The sequence below is a fragment of the Papio anubis genome, chromosome 5 (assembly GCF_008728515.1).
Source record: "Papio anubis isolate 15944 chromosome 5, Panubis1.0, whole genome shotgun sequence".
NCBI classification, from domain to species: Eukaryota; Metazoa; Chordata; class Mammalia; order Primates; family Cercopithecidae; genus Papio; species Papio anubis.
In genome coordinates this window covers 169,888,829-169,909,733 of record NC_044980.1, presented here as the reverse complement: position 1 = coordinate 169,909,733, position 20,905 = coordinate 169,888,829, and the positions used below count along the sequence as shown (strand labels likewise).

Sequence of the window (20,905 nt, the reverse complement as noted above, 5' to 3'; positions counted from 1 at the left end):
CGAGAAACCAGAAAAATAAAACTAAGCCCAAAGTTAGCAGAATGAAAGAAACAAAGACTAGAGCATATAGAAATGAAAAGATAAACTACAGACCAATATCCCTTATAAATACTGATGTAAAAATCCTCAACAAAATACTAGTATACCAAATTAAATAGCACATTTAAAGAAATATATGGCTCCCGTCGGGGCCAGCAGAAGGAAAAAAAAGGGTGGAGGGGACAGGCATGGTGGCTCACACCTGTAATCCTGGCACTTTGGGAGACCAAGGCAGGCAAATCACAAGGTCAGGAGATTGAGACCATGCTGGCTAACATCCGTCTACTAAAAAACCCCGTCTACTAAAAAATACAAAAAAAATTTAGCTCGGCATGGTGCCGGGGGTGCCTGTAGTCCCAGCTACTCAGGAGGCTGAAGCAGGAGAATGGCATGAACCCAGGAGGCGGAACTTGCAGTGACCCGAGATTGCGCTACCGTACTCCAGCCAGGGTGACAGAGTGAGATTCCATCTCAAAAAAAAAAAAAGAAATACACATCATGACCAAGTAGAATTTAATCCTGGAACGCAACGATGGTTCAAAAATAGAAAAAAAAAATCAACAGAATAGAAAAATCAACAGAATAGAGCACATTAACAGAATAAAGGACCAAAAAAATAAATAAATAACTACATGACCTTCGCACTTGATGTAGAAAAAACATCTGACAAAATTCAACTATATTTCATGACTGAAAAGAAAGCACTCAACAAACTAGGAATAAAAAGAAATTACATGCCAGGTATCGTAGCTCACACCTGTAATCCCAGCACTTTTGGGGTGCCAAGGTGGGAAGACTGCTTGAGCCCAGGAGTCTTGAGACCAGCCTAGGAAACACAGTAAAATCCTGTTTCTACAAAAAATTACAAAATTAGTCAGATGCCATGGTGCACACCTGTAGTCCCAGCTACTTGAAATGCTGAGGTGGGAGGATCACTTGAGCTCAGAAGTTTTAGACCCACCTAGGCAACATAGTAAAATCCATCTGTACAAAAAGGTTAAAAATCAGCCGAGTTGGGCCGGGCGCAGTGGCTCACGCCTGTAATCCCAGCACTTTGGGAGGCCGAGGCGGGCGGATCACAAGGTCAGGAGATCGAGACCATGGTGAAACCCCGTCTCTAATAAAAATACAAGAAAATTAGCCGGGCGTGGTGGCAGGTGCCTGTAGTCCCAGCTACTCGGGAGACTGAGGCAGGAGAATGGCGTGAACCCGGGAGGCGGAGCTTGCAGTGAGCCAAGATCGCGCCACTGCACTCCAGCCTGGGTGACAGAGCGAGACTCCGTCTCAAAAAAAAAAATCAGCCGAGGTGGTGCATGGCTGTAGTCCCAGCTACTTGGGAGGTGGAGGTGGGAGTATTGATTGAGTCTGGGTGGTTGAGGCTGCAGTGAGCCATATCACCACTGCACTCCAGCCTAAGTGACAGAATGTGACCCTGTCTACGCTTTGGGAGGCTGAGGCGGGAAGATCATAAGGTCAGGAGTTCGAGACTAGCCTGACCAACGTGATGAAAGCCCGTCTCTACTAAAAATACAAAAAAATTAGCCAGGCGTGGTGGTGGGCACCTGTAGTCCTAGCTACTCGGGAGGCTGAGGAAAGAGAATGGCGTGAACCCGGGAGATGGAGGTTGCAGTGAGCCGAGATGGCGCCACTGCACTCCGTCGTGGACGCCAAGAATGAAACTCCGTCTCAAAAAAAAAAAAAGAAAAAAGAAAAAAGAATGTGACCCTGTCTAAAAACAAAAACACAAAAACCCAAACAAAAAAGTAATTACATAAATATAATAAAGACTATATATGAAAAGACCACAGCTAATATGCTTGACAGTGAAACACTGAAAGCTTTTCCTCTAAAGAGCAAGGGAAATATACTCACTGTAGCAACCTATTCAACACATTACTTGAAGTCCTAGCAGAGTAATTAGGCAATAAATAGGCAAGCAAGAAGCCAAATTATCTCTTTGCAGACGACGTGAACTTTTATGTAGGAAACCCCAAAGATTCCACATACTATTAGAACAAAGAAGCAAATTTGGCAAAGTTCCAAGATACAAAATTAAACCTGAAAAAAGTTGCATTTCTATATACTCATAATGAACAATATGAAAGGAAATTAAAACAATTACATTTACAATAGCATAAAAATGAATAGAATACTTCAGAATAAACTTAACCAAGGAGGCAAAATGGCTGTACACTCCAAAACACTGTTGGATAGAATTATGGAAGACATAAATAAATGGAAAGATAGGCTGTTTTCATGGACTGGAAAACTTAATATTGTTAAGATATCCCGGCCGGGCGCAGTGGCTCAAGCCTGTAATCCCAGCACTTTGGGAGGCCAAGGCCGGCGGATCACAAGGTCAGGAGATTGAGACCATCCTGGCTAACACGGTGAAACCCCGTCTCTACTAAAAATACAAAAAAATTAGTCCCAGCTACTCAGGAGGCTGAGGCAGGAGAATGGCATGATCCCGGGAGGCAGAGCTTGCAGTGAGCCGAGATCACGCCACTGCACTCCAGCCAGGGGGACACAGCGAGACTCCGTCTCAAAAAAAAAAAAAAGATATCCCTACTACCCAAAGGAAACTAAAAAGTCAATGCAATCCCTATCAACATCTCAATAGCCATTTTTTTTTTTTGCAGAAATAAAAAACTATCTTAAATTAGTGTGTAACCTCAAAGAACTCCCAAAGAAACAAAACAATCTTGAGAAAAAAAAAACTGGAGGCCTTACATTTCCTAATTTCAAACATATCATGAGGCTATGGTAATCAAAACAATATTGTACTGGCATAAAATACAGACATATAAGTCAATGGAACAGAATAGAGATCCACAGAGATCCCTGGCCAGGGTGGTGGCTCACACCTGTAATCCCAGCTTTTTGAGAGACTGAGGCAGGAGGATCACTTGAGCCCAGGAATTCAAGAAAAGCCTGGGCAACATGGTTGGATCCCATCTAAATTTTACTAAAAATTAAAAGAACAGAGATCCCTGAAATAAATCACATATATGGTCAAATGATCTTCAACAACAGTGCCAAGACTACACAATGGGGAAAGGATAGTCTCTTTAACAAATGGTATTGTGAAAACTGGATATCCACATGCCGAAGAATGAAGATGAACTCTCATCTTACACCTTATATAAAAATTATCATAAAATAGATCAAAGACCTAAACATAAGACCTCCAACTATGAAACTCCTAGAATAACACAAACGAAAAACTTCATGATATTGGAATGAACAATAATTTCCTGGCTATGAAACCCAAAGCACAAGTAAAAATTTTTTAAAAAGCAAAAACGGAAAATAATATCACATTAACTTCTATACAGCAAAGAAAACAATCAACAGAGTGAAAAGGCAGGTACAAAATGGGAGAAAATACTTGCAAATCATACATCAGATAATTGGTTAACATCCAGAATATATTAGTAACTTATACCTCATTTTTTTTTTTTTTTTTTTTGAGGCGGAGTCTCACTCTGTCGCCCAGGCTGGAGTGCAGTGGCAGGATCTCAGCTCACTGCAAGCTCCGCCTCCCAGGTTTACACCATTCTCCTGCCTCAGTCTCCTGAGTAGCTGGGACTACAGGCGCCCACCACCTTGCCCGGCTAGTTTTTTGTATTTTTTAGTAGAGACGGGGTTTCACCATATTAGCCAGGATGGTCTCGATCTCCTGACCTCGTGATCTGCCCGTCTCGGTCTCCCAAAGTGCTGAGATTACAGGCTTGAGCCACCGCACCCGGCCACACCTCATTTTTTTAAATAACAAGATTTAAAAATATGCAAAGGGATATGCACAGTAGTTCATGTCTGGAATCCCAGCATTTTGGGAGGCCAAAGCAGGAGCATCATTTGAGCCCAGTAGTTGAAGACCAGCCTGGGCAGCATAGCCAGAAACGTGTCTCTACAAAAAAAACCACAAAAATTAGACAAGTGTGGTGGCATGTACCTGTACTCCCAGCTACTCAGGATGTTGAGATAGAAGGATTGCTTGAGCCCAGGAGTTCGAGGCTGCAGTGAGCTACAACTGCACCACTGTATTCCAGCCCGGGTGACAAAGAGACCCAGTATCATTAAAAACATATGTAGGCCGGGCGCAGTGGCTCACGCCTTTAATCCCAGCACTTTGGGAGTCCGAGGTGGGCGGATCATGAGGTCAGGAGTTCGAGACCATCCTGGCTAACATGGTGAAACCCCATCTCTACTAAAAATACAAAAAAAATTAGCCAGGTGCAGTGGTGGGCACCTGCAGTCCCTGCTACTCAGGAGGCTGAGGCAGGAGAATGGCATGAACCTGGGAGGCAGAGCTTGCAGTGAGCCCAGATCACGCCACTGCACTCCAGCCCGGGCGACAGAGCAAGACTCCATCTCAAAAAAAAAAAAAAAAAAAAAAAAAAGTATATGGGCAAAGGACTTATAATATGATGCAGCAATTATGCAAAACACTATAGAGGTTCATCAAATTAGAAGTAGGCCAGGTGCAGTGGCTCACACCTATAATCCCAACACTTTGGGAGGCCGAAGCAGGAGAATCACTTAAGGTCAGGAATTTGAGACCAGCCTGGCCAACATGGCAAAACCACTGTAATCCCAGCTACTTGGGAGGCTGAGGCACAAGAATTGCTTGAACCCAGGAGGCAGAGGTTGCAGTGAGTTGAGATCACATCATTATACTCCAGCCTGGGTGACAGAGCGAGACCCTTGTCTCAAAATAAATAAATAAATAAAAGTAGAATTCCCCTATGTTCCACCAATGCCATTCTAGGTATTTATCCAAAAGAATTGAAAACCACTGGGTGCAGTTGCTCATGCCTGTAAACCCAGCACTTTGGGAGCCCGAGGTGGGCAGATCACCTGAGGTCAGGAATTCGAGACCAGCCTGGCCAACGTGGTGAAACCCCGTCTCTACTAAAAATACAAAATTAGCCATGTGTGGTGGCGTATGCCTTTAATCCCAGCTACTTGAAAGGCTGAGGCAGAATTGCTTGAGCCCAGGAGGCAGAGGTTACAGTGAGCTGAGATTGTGCCATTGCACTCCAGCCTGGGCAACAAGAGTGAAACTCCATCTCCAAAAACAAAGAAAAAAAAGAAAGAAAACCAGATCTCGAGGAGATACCTGCATATCCATGTTCACTGTAGCATTATTCACAATAGTCAAGATATGGAAGCAACCAAAATGTCCAACAAGCAATGAATTGATAAAGAAAAGATGCTTTTGTATGAAAAAGAAAAAGTATGTTGGAATATTATTCAGAAGTAAAAGAAGAAGGTTATCGGCAGGGCATGGTGGCTCATGCCTATAATCCCAGCACTTTGGGAGGCCAAGGCGGGTGGATCACGAGGTCAGGAGATCGAGACCATCCTGGGGAACATGGTGACACCCTGTCTCTACTAAAAATACAAAACAAATTAACCGGGTGTTGTGGCATGTGCCTGTAGTCCCAGCTACTCAGGAGGCTGAGGCAGGAGAATCGCTTGAACCCACGAGGCAGAGGCTGCAGTGAGCTGAGATCACACCACTGCACTCCAGCATGGGCGACAGAGTGAGACTCTGTCTTAAAAAAAAAAAAAAAGGTGATCCCGTCATGTGCTACAACATGGATGAACCTTGAGAACATTATGCTAAGTGAAATAAGCCTATCACAAAACAACAAATACTGCATGACTCCACTTACATGAGATATCTAAAGTAATGAAATTCACAGAAGCAGAAAGAATGTTAGTTGTCATGGACTGAACAGAGGAGAAAATCAGGAGTTGTTGTTCAACGGGTATAGAGTCTCAGTCAAGCAAAATGAAAACGTTCTGGAGATCTGCTGTTGTACATGGTACATGATTCATGACACTATAATACACACTTAAATACTGATTTTTTGTTTATTTTGAAATGGAGTCTCGCTCTGTCTCCCAGATTGGAGTGCAGTGGTGCAATCCCAGTTCACTGCAACTTCCATCTCAAGAATTCAAGTGATTCTCCTACCTCAGCCTCCCGAGTGGCTGGGATTACAGGAGCGCGTCACCACGCCCAGCTAATTTTTCTATTTTTAGTAGAGATGGGGTTTTGCCATGTTGGCCAGGCTGGTCTTAAACTCCTGACTTCAGGTGATCCATCAGCCTTGCCTCCCAGTGCTGGGATTACAGGTGTGAGCCACCGCACCTGGCCGTAAACACTGTTAAAAGAGTAAATTTCACTCTAGCCTGGGCAACAGAATCAGACCCTGTCTCAAAAAAAAAACAAAAACAAAAAAAAGAAGGTATGTTTAGGTTACATGCTTTTTAACCATAATTTTAGAAAAAAAAACAGAAGAACTGATACCTACTACAAGAGGGATGAACCAGAAAACATTAAACTAAGTAAGGGAAACCAGACCCAAAAGAAGCACATATTGTATGATTCCATTTCTATGAAATGTACACAACAGACAAATCTACAGATAGGTAAAAACTGAAGGCAGATTGATAAGAGTTCAGTGCTTCTGTCTGGGATGATGCAAATATTCCATAATTGATTGCACTGATTGTTGCACAACTCTGTGACTATACTACAAACCACTCAATTAAAAACGTTAAAAGGTGAATTTTATGATATGAGAACTGTATTTTCAATAAAGCTGTTAGAAAAAATTCTATTATGATACACAATTTCAAGAATCTTATGTTAACGGATATTGCTGTAAAGAAAAAATATATTTGTATATACATATATACACACACTGCTTTATCCTCAACTATATTGTGTGACGTTAATATCTTAAAAGATTTCTGTTTTCCATCTGCCGCTAAGTACAACACTTGGGTACTTCTGGTATTTTTATTTGTTCATAATCCTCATTCCAATAGGGATTTAAGACACCTAAGACCTTCAAATAAGTACTGTAGAATACTTGGCAGTTTTTTCAAAAGCACATATGCTTCTTGAATTGTCCACACAACAGAAGGACCTATCTTAGGTAGTGGTCAAAGAAAACCTAACATCCAGCCAGACGCGGTGGCTCATGCCTATAATCCCAGCACTTTTGGCGGGCGGATCACTTGAGTTCAGGAGTTCAAGACCAGCCTGGCCAATGTGGTGAACCCTCATCTCTACTAAAAATACAGAAATTACCAGGTATGGTGGAGGATGCCTAAAGAAAAGAAAAAGGAAAAAAAAAAAAAAAAAAAAAAACCCTACCATCCGATAGAGCCTATTTGCTTTCTACAACCTAACAACTGGATTTAAATCCTAGGAGCCTCTCAATTACTTGCAATTACATACTGAGTCCCAAAAAGCTTGGAGATTTTAAAAGGTAAGAAATGGGGAAGAGGTCAGGCATGGTGGCTCATGCCTGTAATTCCAGCACTTTAGGAAGCAGAGGCTGGCGGATGGCGTGAACTCAGGAGTTTGAGACCAGCCTGGGCAATACAGTAAGACCCAGTCTCAAAAGAAAAAAAATTTAAAAAAAAAAAAAAAAGAGAGAGAGAGGGAAAGACAGAAAGAGACAGAGAGAGAGAGAAAGAGAAAGAGAGAAAGAAAGAAAGAAAAAGAAGAAAAGAAAAAAGAGAAGAAAAGAAAAAAGAAAAGAAAGAGAAAGAAAAACATAATAGAGATTTACTTGAAAAGGTTGGGGAAAAGGCTTCTGGTAAAGCTTAACTTTTGAATACATATGGAAATCTCATCTTCAAAATTCAGACCTTTCTACATAAAACTCCTTCTTCATTAAAGTGATGATTCTTGCCCCCCAGTTTATACTTCACTTTATCATTACAACAGACCAATTTCAGAAGGGCAATGTTTATCAGCACTTTCTCCAATTTCTTTTTATCACATTTAGATGTCCTTACCTGGTTCAGGGAGCTCAGCCTGTGGTGTCAAACTGGGAATTCCTGGCTCCTTTTCCATGTCACCAATGCTGGCACTGGATTTATCACAAACATTTAACCGTGGCCCAACTGAATCTAAGCAATCAGCATGCTTTTGATCTGTCAGTGGTTCCTCAAGTATGCTTGCTGAAGAAGTTCTATGCTCTGGAAACTCATCCCGCCCCTCCTGCACAGGGTCACTAGGAAGTAAGGCCCCAAAGGCACACTCAGAGTTTTCTTTCTCTTTAAATCTGTTCATGCGCTTACGAGGTTTAGTGCGCCTTTGGTTTAAACGCTGCCACCGCTTTTTAGGCACCACTTGATTTACACCATTGAGTTCATCATTCTCACTGTTCATTACAGAGTCCAGCTCTGGGCCTTTTCCGTTTTCAAAAGAGGGTCCTTTTTCAGAAATTTTACCAGGATCAGATTGCTTAACCTTGTTATCAAAATGCACATCAGAAAAATGATCACCATCTTCACTTGGTAAGTGGCCCATTATCTGAAGGGGTTCCTCTTTACTAGGATCTTCTGCCCCACCTCTCAATGAACCTCCATGTTCTCGGTCTCCCTGCAGTGCAGCATCAAGAGTCACACTTGAAAGCTGATTCAGTTTTCTTTTGCGCTCGGTCTTTAATGCTTTACGATTCACTGTGTTCTTTACCACTTGGGCTGAAAAAGCATCTCGCAATTTGGATGAAGGCTTTGATCTTCCACAGTTGCGCCTAGTAACACAGTTTGAACGACTTTTACCAGAAGCAGGGAGATCTCTTTTGTCGGACACTAAGCCAGGTAGCGAAGCAGACAATTCCCCAGACAATGCAGAGTCACCTCCACTAGGGCTAAGATTGGCGGAGTTCTGAGTGCCATCTCCCTTTTTCTCTGAATTGTGTGTGGAGCCTCCTGAAACCAAAACCTTAGAGACTCCTACAGGACTATTAGTAGAACAGTCCCCACGACCAGGACTCCGGTAAGAGACCAGGTTTTGAGCAGTCATCAACCGCTGCTCCTTTGTCTTACTATCATGCATATCTTTCAACATCATTAGCAATGTACTGAATTTGTAGTCTGGTTCAATAGGTATGTGATTCTGACTAGGAGAAGAGAAAAGTAATGGTTTTGATGGCTTTGATGTTCCAGAGTCACTGACATCCTCACCTAAGGATCTGTAAGAGAGTTCCTTCAACTCGGATAAAACATGTTTCACCACTGCAGTTTCTATGTCACTTGAATCCCTGGTTTTCTCATGCATATTGTTCAGTAGTTTTAGACCATCCACTTTCCCACTTTTAGAAATGCTGGCCAAAGGAGAGCCTTTGGTATCAGAAGAGCAGCATTTCAAACTGTACTCATCATTTGTAACTGGGGGTTCTACCATAACTGGATTTTCTTTGTGTTTGCACTTTATACTTCGGAACTTGGGCTGTTTGCTTTTCGAATGTAATAGAGCTTGATTTACTGCCCCACCCTTTATTAGTGAGTTCTCACTGGATATGCTTGATGACATGTTGAATTTTGGAGAGAGATCGTCACTTGTAAAATCTGATCGGGGTTTGTGAACAAGAGTAGATGCCTTCAGGTCAGAGAGATTAACCTGAGACGTCTCAGTTCCAGGTTCTGCACTCTTAGTACAACCCATTAAGTGGTCTGTATGTGAGTTACTAATGAGAGGCTTCTGTTTTGCTTTTACCCTAGTGTTTGTGGCAGCAAACCTAGAATACTTTATCTTTTCATTTTTCTGCATAGATAACATGTTCTCTGTTCTATCAAAAGCATCTGTAATTTCAAGGACACTGTTATCAGACTCTGAGCTGTGTTCTATGGGATCCAGGTCACTGCTTCCATCATCAGAAGTGGTACAGATACTAATGGAATCACTTCGCTTTTCCTCATCACCTGCTCCAATATAGCAGAGCTTCACTTTTGAACCACACACCAAACTTCGTTGGGGTTTATTCTTCTCTCGAGAACACTTGGAGATCAAAGCACCCTCAGGTAAGCCCAATAAAGCGTCACCATTTGAAGTCTCAAATTCTTTCTTTGCAGTGTTTTTTCCACAGGAAGAAAACAGAAAACTTCCTGGGGCAGTGTTGGACCCTGTGAGGCTATTTGCTATCCTGGAAAGTTCATTAGAGGCCTGCGTGTCAGATATATCCCCAGAGATAAAGTTTAGGCCAAGGTTCTCTGGAATCTTTCCCCTCCGTTCATCTTTATGTGCTTCAAATTGTATGTGGCCCTTTTTCACACTAGTCCTTTTTGGATTATCAGAGCTCTTTCTGGCTCGAGATTTAGCACAAGGCTTTTCCTTCTCATCTGCAGAATGTTCAGAATCAAAAGCCAGTGATTTCAAGCAGCCATTAAGCAACAGGTCATGTTCTGACTCAGGATCATTTGTGCAGTCCTCGAACAGCATATCTTCCTCACTGTCCAACTTGATTGAACCAGGAATACATTTTCGGTTCTTTGACCCCTTGGGAACATCATACTGTTCTGCAAGTCCAACACTGGCTTCCCATTTACTCAAAATTTTCTGAGGAACCTTAAATTTAAAGGAGAAAAAGAATTATCACTTATCAAAGAAATGGGTGGGGGAAAGGGAGATGAAATCAGAAGCTTTTTTTTTTTTTTTGAGACAGAGTCTTGCTCTGTCACCCAGGCTGGAGTGCAGTGGCACAATCTTCACTCACCGCAACCTCTGCCTCCCAGGTTCAAGTGATTTTCCTGCCTCAGCCTCTCAAGTAGCTGGAATTAAGGCTCCCGCCACCACACCCAGCTAATCTTTTGTAGTTTCAGTACAGTCGGGGTTTCACCATGTTGGCCAGGCTGGTCTCAAACTCCTGACCTGAAGTGATCTGCTCACCTCAGCCTCCCAGAGTGCTGGGATTACAGGTATGAGCCACCATGCCTGGCCTGAAATCAGAAGCTTTTCCAAACCTGTCGGGCCTCCTACTTTTATGGAACTAGCCAGGTAGTTAGCACCTGAGCTCAAGCAGCATCTGAATCATCCTAATGAAGCTTCCTCAATAATACTTCTACTAATAAGATTATGTCATTAGAGTAAGAACTGATCTCACAAAACAGTCTACCCTCCCTGCATTTATAAGCACAAAGGAGAACACAGACTAAAACTGGTAACATTACATTTCTAAATTAAAGAATACTCGGCTGGGTATGTGGCTTACGCCTGTAATCCCAGTATTTTCGGAGGCTGAGGAGGACGGATCACCTGAGGTCAGGAGTTCAAGACAAGCCTGGCCAATGTTGCCAAACCCCATCTCTACTAAAAATAAAAAATTTAGCCAGACGTGGTGGCAGACACCTATACTCCCAGCTACTGTGGAGGCTGAGGCAGGAGAATCACTAGCACCCGGGAGTTGGAGGTCACACCATTGCACTCCAGCATGGGCAACAGAGCAAGACTTCATCTCAAAAAATTAATTAACTAATTAATTAACAAATATGAAGGCCAAACATATGTTCAGTTGCATCCAAAAGAAAGTAGGGAGGCTAAGACACGAGAATCATTTGTACCCAGTAGGTGGAGGTTGTAGTGAGCTGAGATCATGCCACTGTACTCCAGCCTGGGTGACAGAGCAAGACTCCGTCTCAAAAAGAAAAAAGAAAAAGCAAGAAAAAAAAAGAAAAGAAAGCAAAAGGTTAAAGAAGATGAATATAGAAAAAACAGGATAAGAGGAATCAGCAGGTTTGATCCACCTCCTTACGTGACTTGAAATTTGAAATTCTAGTTATCACTAGCCACCTGGCTAATCAATCATCGACTATAAATGTTAAATATAACCTGGATTATAACCAACCCGTCTCCTAGGCTTCCTCATGTAATCCAGAGCGATGACACTGATGACACATGGGTACTGCGTTATCTTTTCTTCATACCTCACAGCGTGAAAATATTGAGACTCTGAAATACAGCTAATTTTTCATACTCTTCTTTTCTTCCTTACGTCCACACAATAGGCGTTAGTCAAGATTCTAACTACCACATAGTGTTCACAAATACTTTAATATTTGTGAAGGGGATGTTCTGCAGAGCAAGTAAACATTAAGGTCATTGCTGGGGACGGTGGCTCACAGCTGTACTCCCAGGACTTTAAGAGGCTGAGGCAGGTGGATTACATGAGCTCTGGAGTTCACGACCAACCTGGGTAACACAACGAGACCCTGTCTCTACTAAAAATACACACACACACACAGAGACACACACACACAAACTAGCGGGACATGGTGCATGCATATGGTCCCACCTACTCAGTAGGCTGAGGTAGGAGGATCACTTGGGCCCAGGAGGTGAAGGTTGCAGTGAGCCAAAATCGTGCCACTGCACTCCAGCCTGGATGACAGAGCAAGATCCTGTCTCAAATTTTAAAAAATAAAATAAATAAATAAAAGCCTGGGAGAAGTGGCTCACACCTTTAATCCCAGCACTCTGGGAGGCTATGGCAAGAGGATGCCTTCAGTCCAGCTGGGAAACACAGGGAGACCCCCTCTCCTAAATAAATAAATAAGTAAATAAATAAATAAATAGGCTGGGTGCAGTGGCTCACGTCTGTAATCCCAGCACTTTGGGAGGCTGAGGCAGGCAGATCACAAGGTCAGGAGATCGAGACCATCCTGGCTAACACAGTGAAACCCCGTCTATACTAAAAAATAAAAAATTAGCCAGGCATGGTGGCGGACACCTGTAGTACCAGCTACTCGGGAGGCTGAGGCAGGAGAATGGCATGAACCTGGGAGGCAGAGCTTGCAGTGAGCTGAGATCATGCCACTGCTCTCCAGCCTGGACAACAGAGTGAGGCTCTGTCTCTAAATAAATAAATAAATAAATAAATAAAAATAATGAGGGTAACGCGGCTGGGCACAGTGGCTCACGTCTGTAATCCCAGCACTCTGAAAGGCCAAAGTTGGGGCAGGGGGGCGAGGGGTGGTCACCTGAGGTTAGGAGGTTGAGACCAGCCTGGCCAACATGGTGAAACCCTGTCTCTACTAAAAATACAAAAATTAGCAGGGCATGGTGATGCACGCCTGTAATCTCAGCTACTTGGGAGGCTGAAGCAGGAGAATTGGTTGAACCCAGGAGGCAGAGGTTGTAGTGAGCCAAAATCATGCCACTGCATTCCAGCCGGGGCAATAGAGTGAGACTCCATCTCAAAAAAAAAAAAAAATTAGGGTAATTAGAGGAGTAGCCTTCTCTTACAAGGAAAGGATCAAACTGACAATTTGGTGTGTGTGTGTGTGTGTGTATATATATATAATTTTTTTTTTTAAATTTTTAAACACAGAAACACATATCCACTAATGTTCATGATTGAGACCAGAGTAAATCAATTTTCCAGAACCTGAAAGTCCCAATAAACACCTCTGAAAAGATTGGTAACTCTACATACCTACAGACATAACAAAAAAACTGATACATCCCCATCAGCAACCAGCTGAAATATCTGAAAGGAAGCCATTAACCTCTTTCATCCTAACAACACATACTAATTGTTTCTAAAGCATCAATCGTATGTCATATTAAATATTTTATACTTATTTGTAATGTTTACAACAGTTCTATAAGGTGTAAGTTATTGTACTAGCTTTAGACATGAAGACACCAAGTCTTTGAGAACTCAAGTCTTAAGTGGCAGACCCTGAATATGAACTCTAAATTATCCTAATTATGATTTTTAAAAATAGTCTACAAGTATTGCCAGCATGGTATCTCATGCCTGTAATCCCATCACTTTGGGAAACCAACATGAGAGGATTAAATCCAGGAGTTCAAGACCAGCCTGGCCAACATGGTGAAATCCCGTCTCTGCTAAAAATACAAAAATTAGCCACGTGTGGTGGCATACACTTGTAATCCCCAACTATTTGGGAGGCTGAGGCATAAGAATCGCTCGAACCCAGGAGGCAGAGGTTGCAGTGAGCCAAGATTGTACCAGTGTAGTCTGGCCTGGGTGACAGAGCAAGACTCTGTTTAAAAATTAATAATAGGCCGGGTGCAGTGGCTCACGCCTGTAATTCCACCACTTTGGGAGGCCAAGACGGGTGGATCACGAGATCAGGAGATCGAGATCATCCTGGCTGACGTGGTGAAACCCCGTCTCTACTAAAAATACTTTAAAAATTAGCCGGGCATGGTGGCAGGCGCCTGTAGTCCCAGCTACTCGGGAGGCTGAGGCAGGAGAATGGCGTGAACCTGGGAGGCGGAGCTTGCAGTGAGTAGAGATCACGCCACTGCACTCCAGCCTGGGAGACAGAGCGAGACTCCGTCTCATAAATAAATAAATAAATAAATATAAAAATTAGCCACTGTAGTTGTACATATCTGTAGTCCCAGCTACCCGGGAGACTGAGGCAGGAGAATGGCTCGAGCCTGGGAGGTCACTGCTGCAGTAAAAGATGACTGTGCCACAGCAGTCTAGCATGAACAACATAGAGAGAACCCCGCATCGAAGACTAATAATAATAAATAAAAGTATTTAGACCCAGGGGAGTATAAAACACCAAACTAAGAACTATTATTTCTCCTTCTAGAATTGAATATAAAACAATATCAAATCTTAGAGACAAACAATAGAATGGTGGTGACAGGGGATGGGAGAAGGACAAATGGGGAATTACTGTTTAACAGGTTAAAGAGTTTCAAATTTATAAGATGAAAATAATTATGAGATGTTTGCACACCATTATGAATGTATTTAAAACCATTAACTGTACATTTAAAAGTGTTTAAGATAGTAATTTTTATACTATATATATTTTAACACAATAAAAAAACTGGAGGAAAAAAAGAGTATTAAAATAAGCTTGTATTTTTCTAAGCCAAATTTAACATAAAACATCAAGCAAAAGAAAAAAAGCCACAATACTGATGGTTGAAATATAATTAGAGTAGAAACTTTAGACTTAAGCACTGACAAACATAAAAAAGAAAATTATTAAAAACCTTATTGTTCTCGGTGGACACAGTGGCTCACGCCTATAATCCCAGCACTTTGGAAGGCTGAGGCGAGTTGATCACTTGAGGTCAGGAGTTCAGGACCAGCCTGGCCAATATGGCAAAAGCCTGTCTCTACTAAAAATACAAAAATTAGCAGGGCGTGGTGGCGGGCACCTGTAATCCCAGCTACTCAGGACGCTAAGGCACAAGAATGGCTCAAACCTGGGAGCCGGAAGTTGCAGTGAGCCAAGAGCATGCCACTGCACTTCAGCCTAGGTGACCGAGTGAGACTCTGTCTCCAAAAACAAACAAACAAAAAACTGTATTATTCTCATTAATAGAAATAATTAGTCCAAGGGGCAAGAAGCAGAATATTTCATTTTAATGATCACTTTCTTCATGCATAAAATATAACAAAAGAATGGTCATGCTATGTCATAATTTTCACTACTCTGAGTGACAACAGTAAAGATAACTAAAATAATTTATTAAAAAATTGAGTATAAATATGTCACAAGCTAGCCTCAGCCCACTGTATCTGCTCCCTAGCTATTTTCTCACAGATATTCTACTACCAAAGGAAATAACTTACATTTCAAAAATATAACGCTTTTTCCTTGCCTCCTCTTTGGTAACTGTCAAGTCGATAATTATTTTTAAAAGGCCGGGCCAGGTGCGGTGGCTCACACCTGTAATCCCAGCACTTTGGGAGGCTAAGGCAGGCAGGCTGCTTGAGCTCAGGAGTTCAAAACCAACCTGGCCAACATGGCAAAATCCTGTCTCTAATAAAAATACAAAAGTTAGCCAGGCGTGGTGGTGCTCGCTTATAATCCCAGCTACTCAAGAGGCTGAAGCACAAGAATCACTTGAATCTGGGAGGCAGAGGTTGCAGTGAGCAAAGATTGCGCCACTGCACCCCAACCTGGGAAACAGAGCAAGGCTCTGTCTCGAAAATAAATAAAAGGTTATTTTCTTTTTTTCTTACTTGCTTCTGTCACTCAATAAAAAGCCTTTTTCTTTTCCTACCTTATGCCTATATCCTTTTTCTTTCTGTTTCCCTCTTCTCCTAAGGACAGGTAGCTCTTCGAATTGATGCCTGCCTTCAAACATGACGATTGCTTTTCCAGCCACCCAGGCTCTCTCAGAAGGATCTCCAAAAGCCTCCACGTAGTACTGCCGATAGGGCCTCCGGTTGGAAACTAAGGGTAAGAGAACCAGAATCATTAATCAAAGAAATTACTTCTCATAATTAAGACAATAGCCACATCATTGCTGCCAGAGAAGACTGTTTGGAAACAACTAACATGCCCACTGAACTAGATAATCTGGAGTAGATCATACTCAAGGAAAATTTTAAGTATTCTATATGTGTTGCAAGAAAATACACAGGAGGTTATGAAAGAATCAGTAGTCTAGTCTGATGATGTCGTATAGCTTCAAAACCAGTTAAATGTAGATTAACTACAAAGAAGAAATCAAGACAGTAGACAGGTAAGTCTCTTTCACTATCAGTCTATAATTTCATTGTTCCAAAAATACAGAAGACATGTGATAAGCCCACAGCAACAAAAATATCAAAAAACAACAACAACAAGAAAACATGAAAAACACTAGGCTAAAATAAAAAGAGGAAGAAATGTTTCAGCAAAGCAACATGTATGATCTGTTAACATTTATAGTGTAGTTACTCATAGACAAGCACCACACAAGGTGCTTTGCATGGATTCCTCCCCACAACCACACCCCCAAAATAATGTATGGCTTTGATATTTTAGATATAGTAAGTTCAATAACTTCAGAGAGAACAAGTGCATGGTCAAACACTGGTTTTGCAAAGAAAGTCAAATATGGTATTTCAAATTAGGGAAATTTTAAAAGAAAAAGGAAAGCCTACCAGTAATAAAACCAAAAATAAATCCAGTTTAGCCTATAATTTCTTGGTTGTCTAAAGTTCTATACATACAATTAAAAATATGAAAATATAAATCCTATATAGAAAAGATTAATAAAGTCATCTAGTATATGTTATCTTCCACACATTTACAATTTTATTAGCAACTTCTATTACATTAAAAAGTGTCACAAAAGAAAGAGATGACAACACATGTTTAACAATTTGTCACTTTTAATAAAAGGAAATAAAAATCATTTCATATGAAAATTCACTTTAACTCACATCTAATTCCCTTGTAACAACCACATCTTGTTTCAAAACACAGAAAAGAATCCAAATAACCTTTGGAAGAATTATGGAATGACTACTTCCTTCAGAATGAAAAATGAAAAATGAAAAAAGAAAGACAAAGGAAGGAAGGGATTTATAAACTGAACTGTCAACGGTAACTTCTGGTTTCAAAAGTGTACACATGGTAGTTTTTCTATAAAAACATAGCTTAATAATAAAACTAAAACTTAGTTAAATTTTGTGTTGTCGGCCGGGCGCGGTGGCTCAAGCCTGTAATCCCAGCACTTTAGGAGGCCGAGGCGGGCGGATCACGAAGTCAGGAGATTGAGACCATCCTGACTAATAGGGTGAAACCCCGTCTCTACTAAAAATACAAAAAACTAGCCGGGCGAGGTGGTGGACGCCTGTAGTCCCAGCTACTCGGGAGGCTGAGGCAGGAGAATGGCGTAAACCCGGGAGGCGGAGCTTGCAGTGAGCTGAGATCCGGCCACTGCACTCCAGCCTGGGCGACAGAGTGAGACTCCGTCTCAAAAAAAAAAAAAAAAATTTGTGTTGTCTCGTTCATTTTAAAAACAAACTCCGAAAAAAAAAAAAATGAACTCCTTATTTCCCACCTACTGAATTAAATCCTTCAATAAAAATCACCCACAGGAACTGGAACTGGTTAATACACACATGTGTGTACCTACATAGAGGTTCTTAAAGTCAATTTGAGAAATAAATCACTCTCCCATGAATCAATACATTGAATTGGCCAGGTGCAGGGGCTCACACCTATAATCCCAACACTTTGGGAGGCAGAAGCGGGAGGATTGCACGAGCCCAGGAGTTCAAGACCAGCCTGGGAAACATAGCAAGACCCTATCTCTACTAAAAATTTAAAAATTAGCTGAGGATGGTGGCATGTGCCTGTAGTCCCACCTTCTTGGGAGGCTGAGAAGGGAGGATCACTTCATCCTAAAAAGTCAAGAATACAGTGAGCCATGATCATATCATTGCACTCCACCCTGGGCAGTACAGCAAGACCTTGTCTTAGAAATAAATAAATAAATAAATTCAATTAACAGATAAGAACTTCTGATGTGCCAGTAACATGAGAAAGAGAAAAAAGAACTCACTGTCTGACGGGTAAGTCATATATAAACAGATGACAATACAAAAGGCATGACAACTGCAAAAATAAACACTCATTTCTTAAAAAAAAAAAAAAATTAAGTGGGAGGAGACAAATGAAATACTTGAATAACTTATTTATTTTTTTTTTTTGAGACAGAGTTTCGCTCTTGTTGCCCAGTCTGGAGTGCTATGGCACGATCTTGGCTCACCGCAACCTCTGCCTCCCGGGTTCACGCGATTCTCCTGCCTCAACCCCCCAAGTAGCCAGAATTACAGCCATGCGCCACCACGCCCGGCTAATTTTTTGTATTTTTAGGAAAGACAGGGTTTCTCCATGTTGGTTAGGCTGATGTCAAACTCCTGACCTCAGGTGATCCGCCGGCCTCGGCCTCCCAAAGTGCTGGGATTACTTACAGGTGTGAGCCACCACACCAGACTGAACAACTTTTAAAGTTAAACAGTTTGGCCAGGTGGGATGGCTCATGTCTATAATCCCAACACTTTGGGAGGCTGAGGCAGGCGGATCACCTGAGGGCAGGAGTTCGAGACTGGCCTGGCCAACATGGTCAAACTCTGTCTCTACTAAAAATACAAAAAGTAGCCAGGCGTGGTGCAACATGCCTGCAATCCAAGTTACTAGAGAGACTGAGGCATGAGAATCGCTTGAACTCGGCAGGCAGGGTTTGTAGTGAACTGAGATCGCACCACTGCACTCTAGCCTGGTCAACAGAGTGAGACTCCATCTCAAACAAACAAACAAAAAAGTAAACACTTAAAGATAGAATGAAAGATAGAATTATAGTATGAGAGCATAGAACCCTCAAAGGCATGAATGAATAAAACAAAACAAAACTACAGAACACTGTATCATAAACTGCAAGAAAAGGGAAACTAATCAAGGTTGGGCAGCAACCAGACTTGTAAGAGTTTGCGTGGCATGTTATGACCTTAGCCATTGCAGCTTCGACTTTTAGCCGGGCGCAGTGGCTCACACCTGTAATCCCAGCACTTCAGGAGGTTGAGGCAGGTGGATCACCTGAGGTCAGGAGTTCGAGACCAGCTTGACCAACATGGTGAAACCCTGTCTCTACTAAATACAAGAAATTAGCCAGGCGTGGTGGTGCACGCCTGTAATCCCAGCTACTTGGGAGGCTGAGGCAGGAGAATCGCTTGAACCCGAGAGGCAGAGGTTGCAGTGAGCTGAGATCGCGCCATTGCACTCTAGCCTGGGCAACAAGAGTGAAATTCTGTCTCAAACACACACACCCCCCAAAACCTTTAGCCATTATCCTGTAGGCAATGAGGAGTCTCACTTAAAAGGTTCAGTTTTTCATCTTAGAAATATGAATATCCTTGACCTATAAACAATACAATAAGAGGAAATAAGACTCAATAGACCAGCATCACCAAAGTAGTGTGGCCCTGAGATGACTAGAACTTTAAGGCAGTGGCAATGAGATGAACAAAATTTGAAAGATGTTTTTAAAAACACAAGTGAAGGCCAGGCACAGTAGCTCACGCCTGTAATCCCAGCACTTTGGAGGCCGAGGCAGGCGGATCACGAGATCAGGAGATTGAGACCATCCTGGTTAACACAGTGAAACCCCGTTAGCCGGGCATGGTGGCGGGCGCCACCAGCTATTTGGGAGGCTGAGGCAGGAGAATGGCGTGAACCCAGGAGGTAGAGCTTGCAGTGAGCCAAGATCGTGCCACTGCACTCCAATCTGAGGAAGAGCGAGACTCTGTCTCAAAAAAAAACAAAAAAAACAAAAAAAAAACCCCACAATTGAAAAAGACTTAAATAACTAAAAAGTCACATAGGCCGGGCGCGGTGGCTCACGCCTGTAATCCCAGCACTTTAGGAGGCTGAGGTGGGCGGATCATGAGGTCAGGAGATCAAGACCATCCTGGCTAACACGGTGAAACTCCGTCTCTACTAAAAATACAAAAAATTAGCCGGGCGTGGTGGCGGGCGCCTGTAGTCCCAGCTACTCAGGAGGCTGAGGCAGGAGAATGGCGTAAACCCAGGAGGCGGAGCTTGCAGTGAGCTGAGATCGTGCCACTGCACTTCAGCCTGGGCGATAGAGCAAGACTCTGTATCAAAAAAAAAAAAAAAAAAAGTCACATAAAACAGATCATTAGCCAGTCTGGTCAATATGTTGAAACCCCGTCTCTACTAAAAATACAAAAATTAGCCGGGCATGGTGGCGCACGCCTGTAGTCCCAGCTACTTGGGAGTATCAGGCAGAAGAATCGCTTGAACCCAGGAGGCAGAGGTTGCAGTGAGCCGAGATCCTGCTACTGCACTCCAGCCTGGGAGACAGAGCAACACTCTGTCTCCAAAAAACAAAAGAAAAACAAACAAACGAACAAAAAAACAGATGCTTAGGTTGGGCGCAGTGGCTCATACCTATAATCCCAGCACTTTGGGAGGTGGATCACCTGAGGTCAGGAGTTCGTGACCAGCCTGGCCAACACGGCGAAACCCCATCTCTACTAAAAATACAAAAATTAGTGCCAGGCATGGTGGTACGTGCCTGTAATCCCAACTGAGGCAAGAGAATCACTAGGAGACAGAAGTTGCAATGGGCCAAGATCGCGCCTCATTGCACTCCAGCCTGAGCAACAAGAGTTAAACTCCATCCAAAAAAAAAAAAAAAGAATACAAAAACAACAGATACTTACACAATGTTTATAGAAACATTGTTCAGAATGGCCAAAAGGAAACAACCCAAATGTTCTCTGACGGATGAATGGAAAAACAAAAT

General features: G+C 42.4%; 1 protein-coding gene across 20 annotated transcripts in view; it reads right to left on the bottom strand.

The window, feature by feature from the left end:
• NSD1 (nuclear receptor binding SET domain protein 1) overlaps window positions 1-20,905 on the bottom strand; it is a 174,034-nt gene that overhangs the window by 81,319 nt on the left and 71,810 nt on the right. For all 20 annotated transcript variants that reach the window (XM_021939986.2, XM_021939996.2, XM_021940002.2 and 17 more), the window contains 2 exons: window positions 15,863-16,035; window positions 7,870-10,426 (listed from right to left, as the gene is read on the bottom strand). In XM_021939986.2, coding sequence (XP_021795678.2) covers window positions 7,870-10,426; window positions 15,863-16,035 — 2,730 coding nt within the window. The remainder of the gene's footprint in view (window positions 1-7,869; window positions 10,427-15,862; window positions 16,036-20,905) is intronic.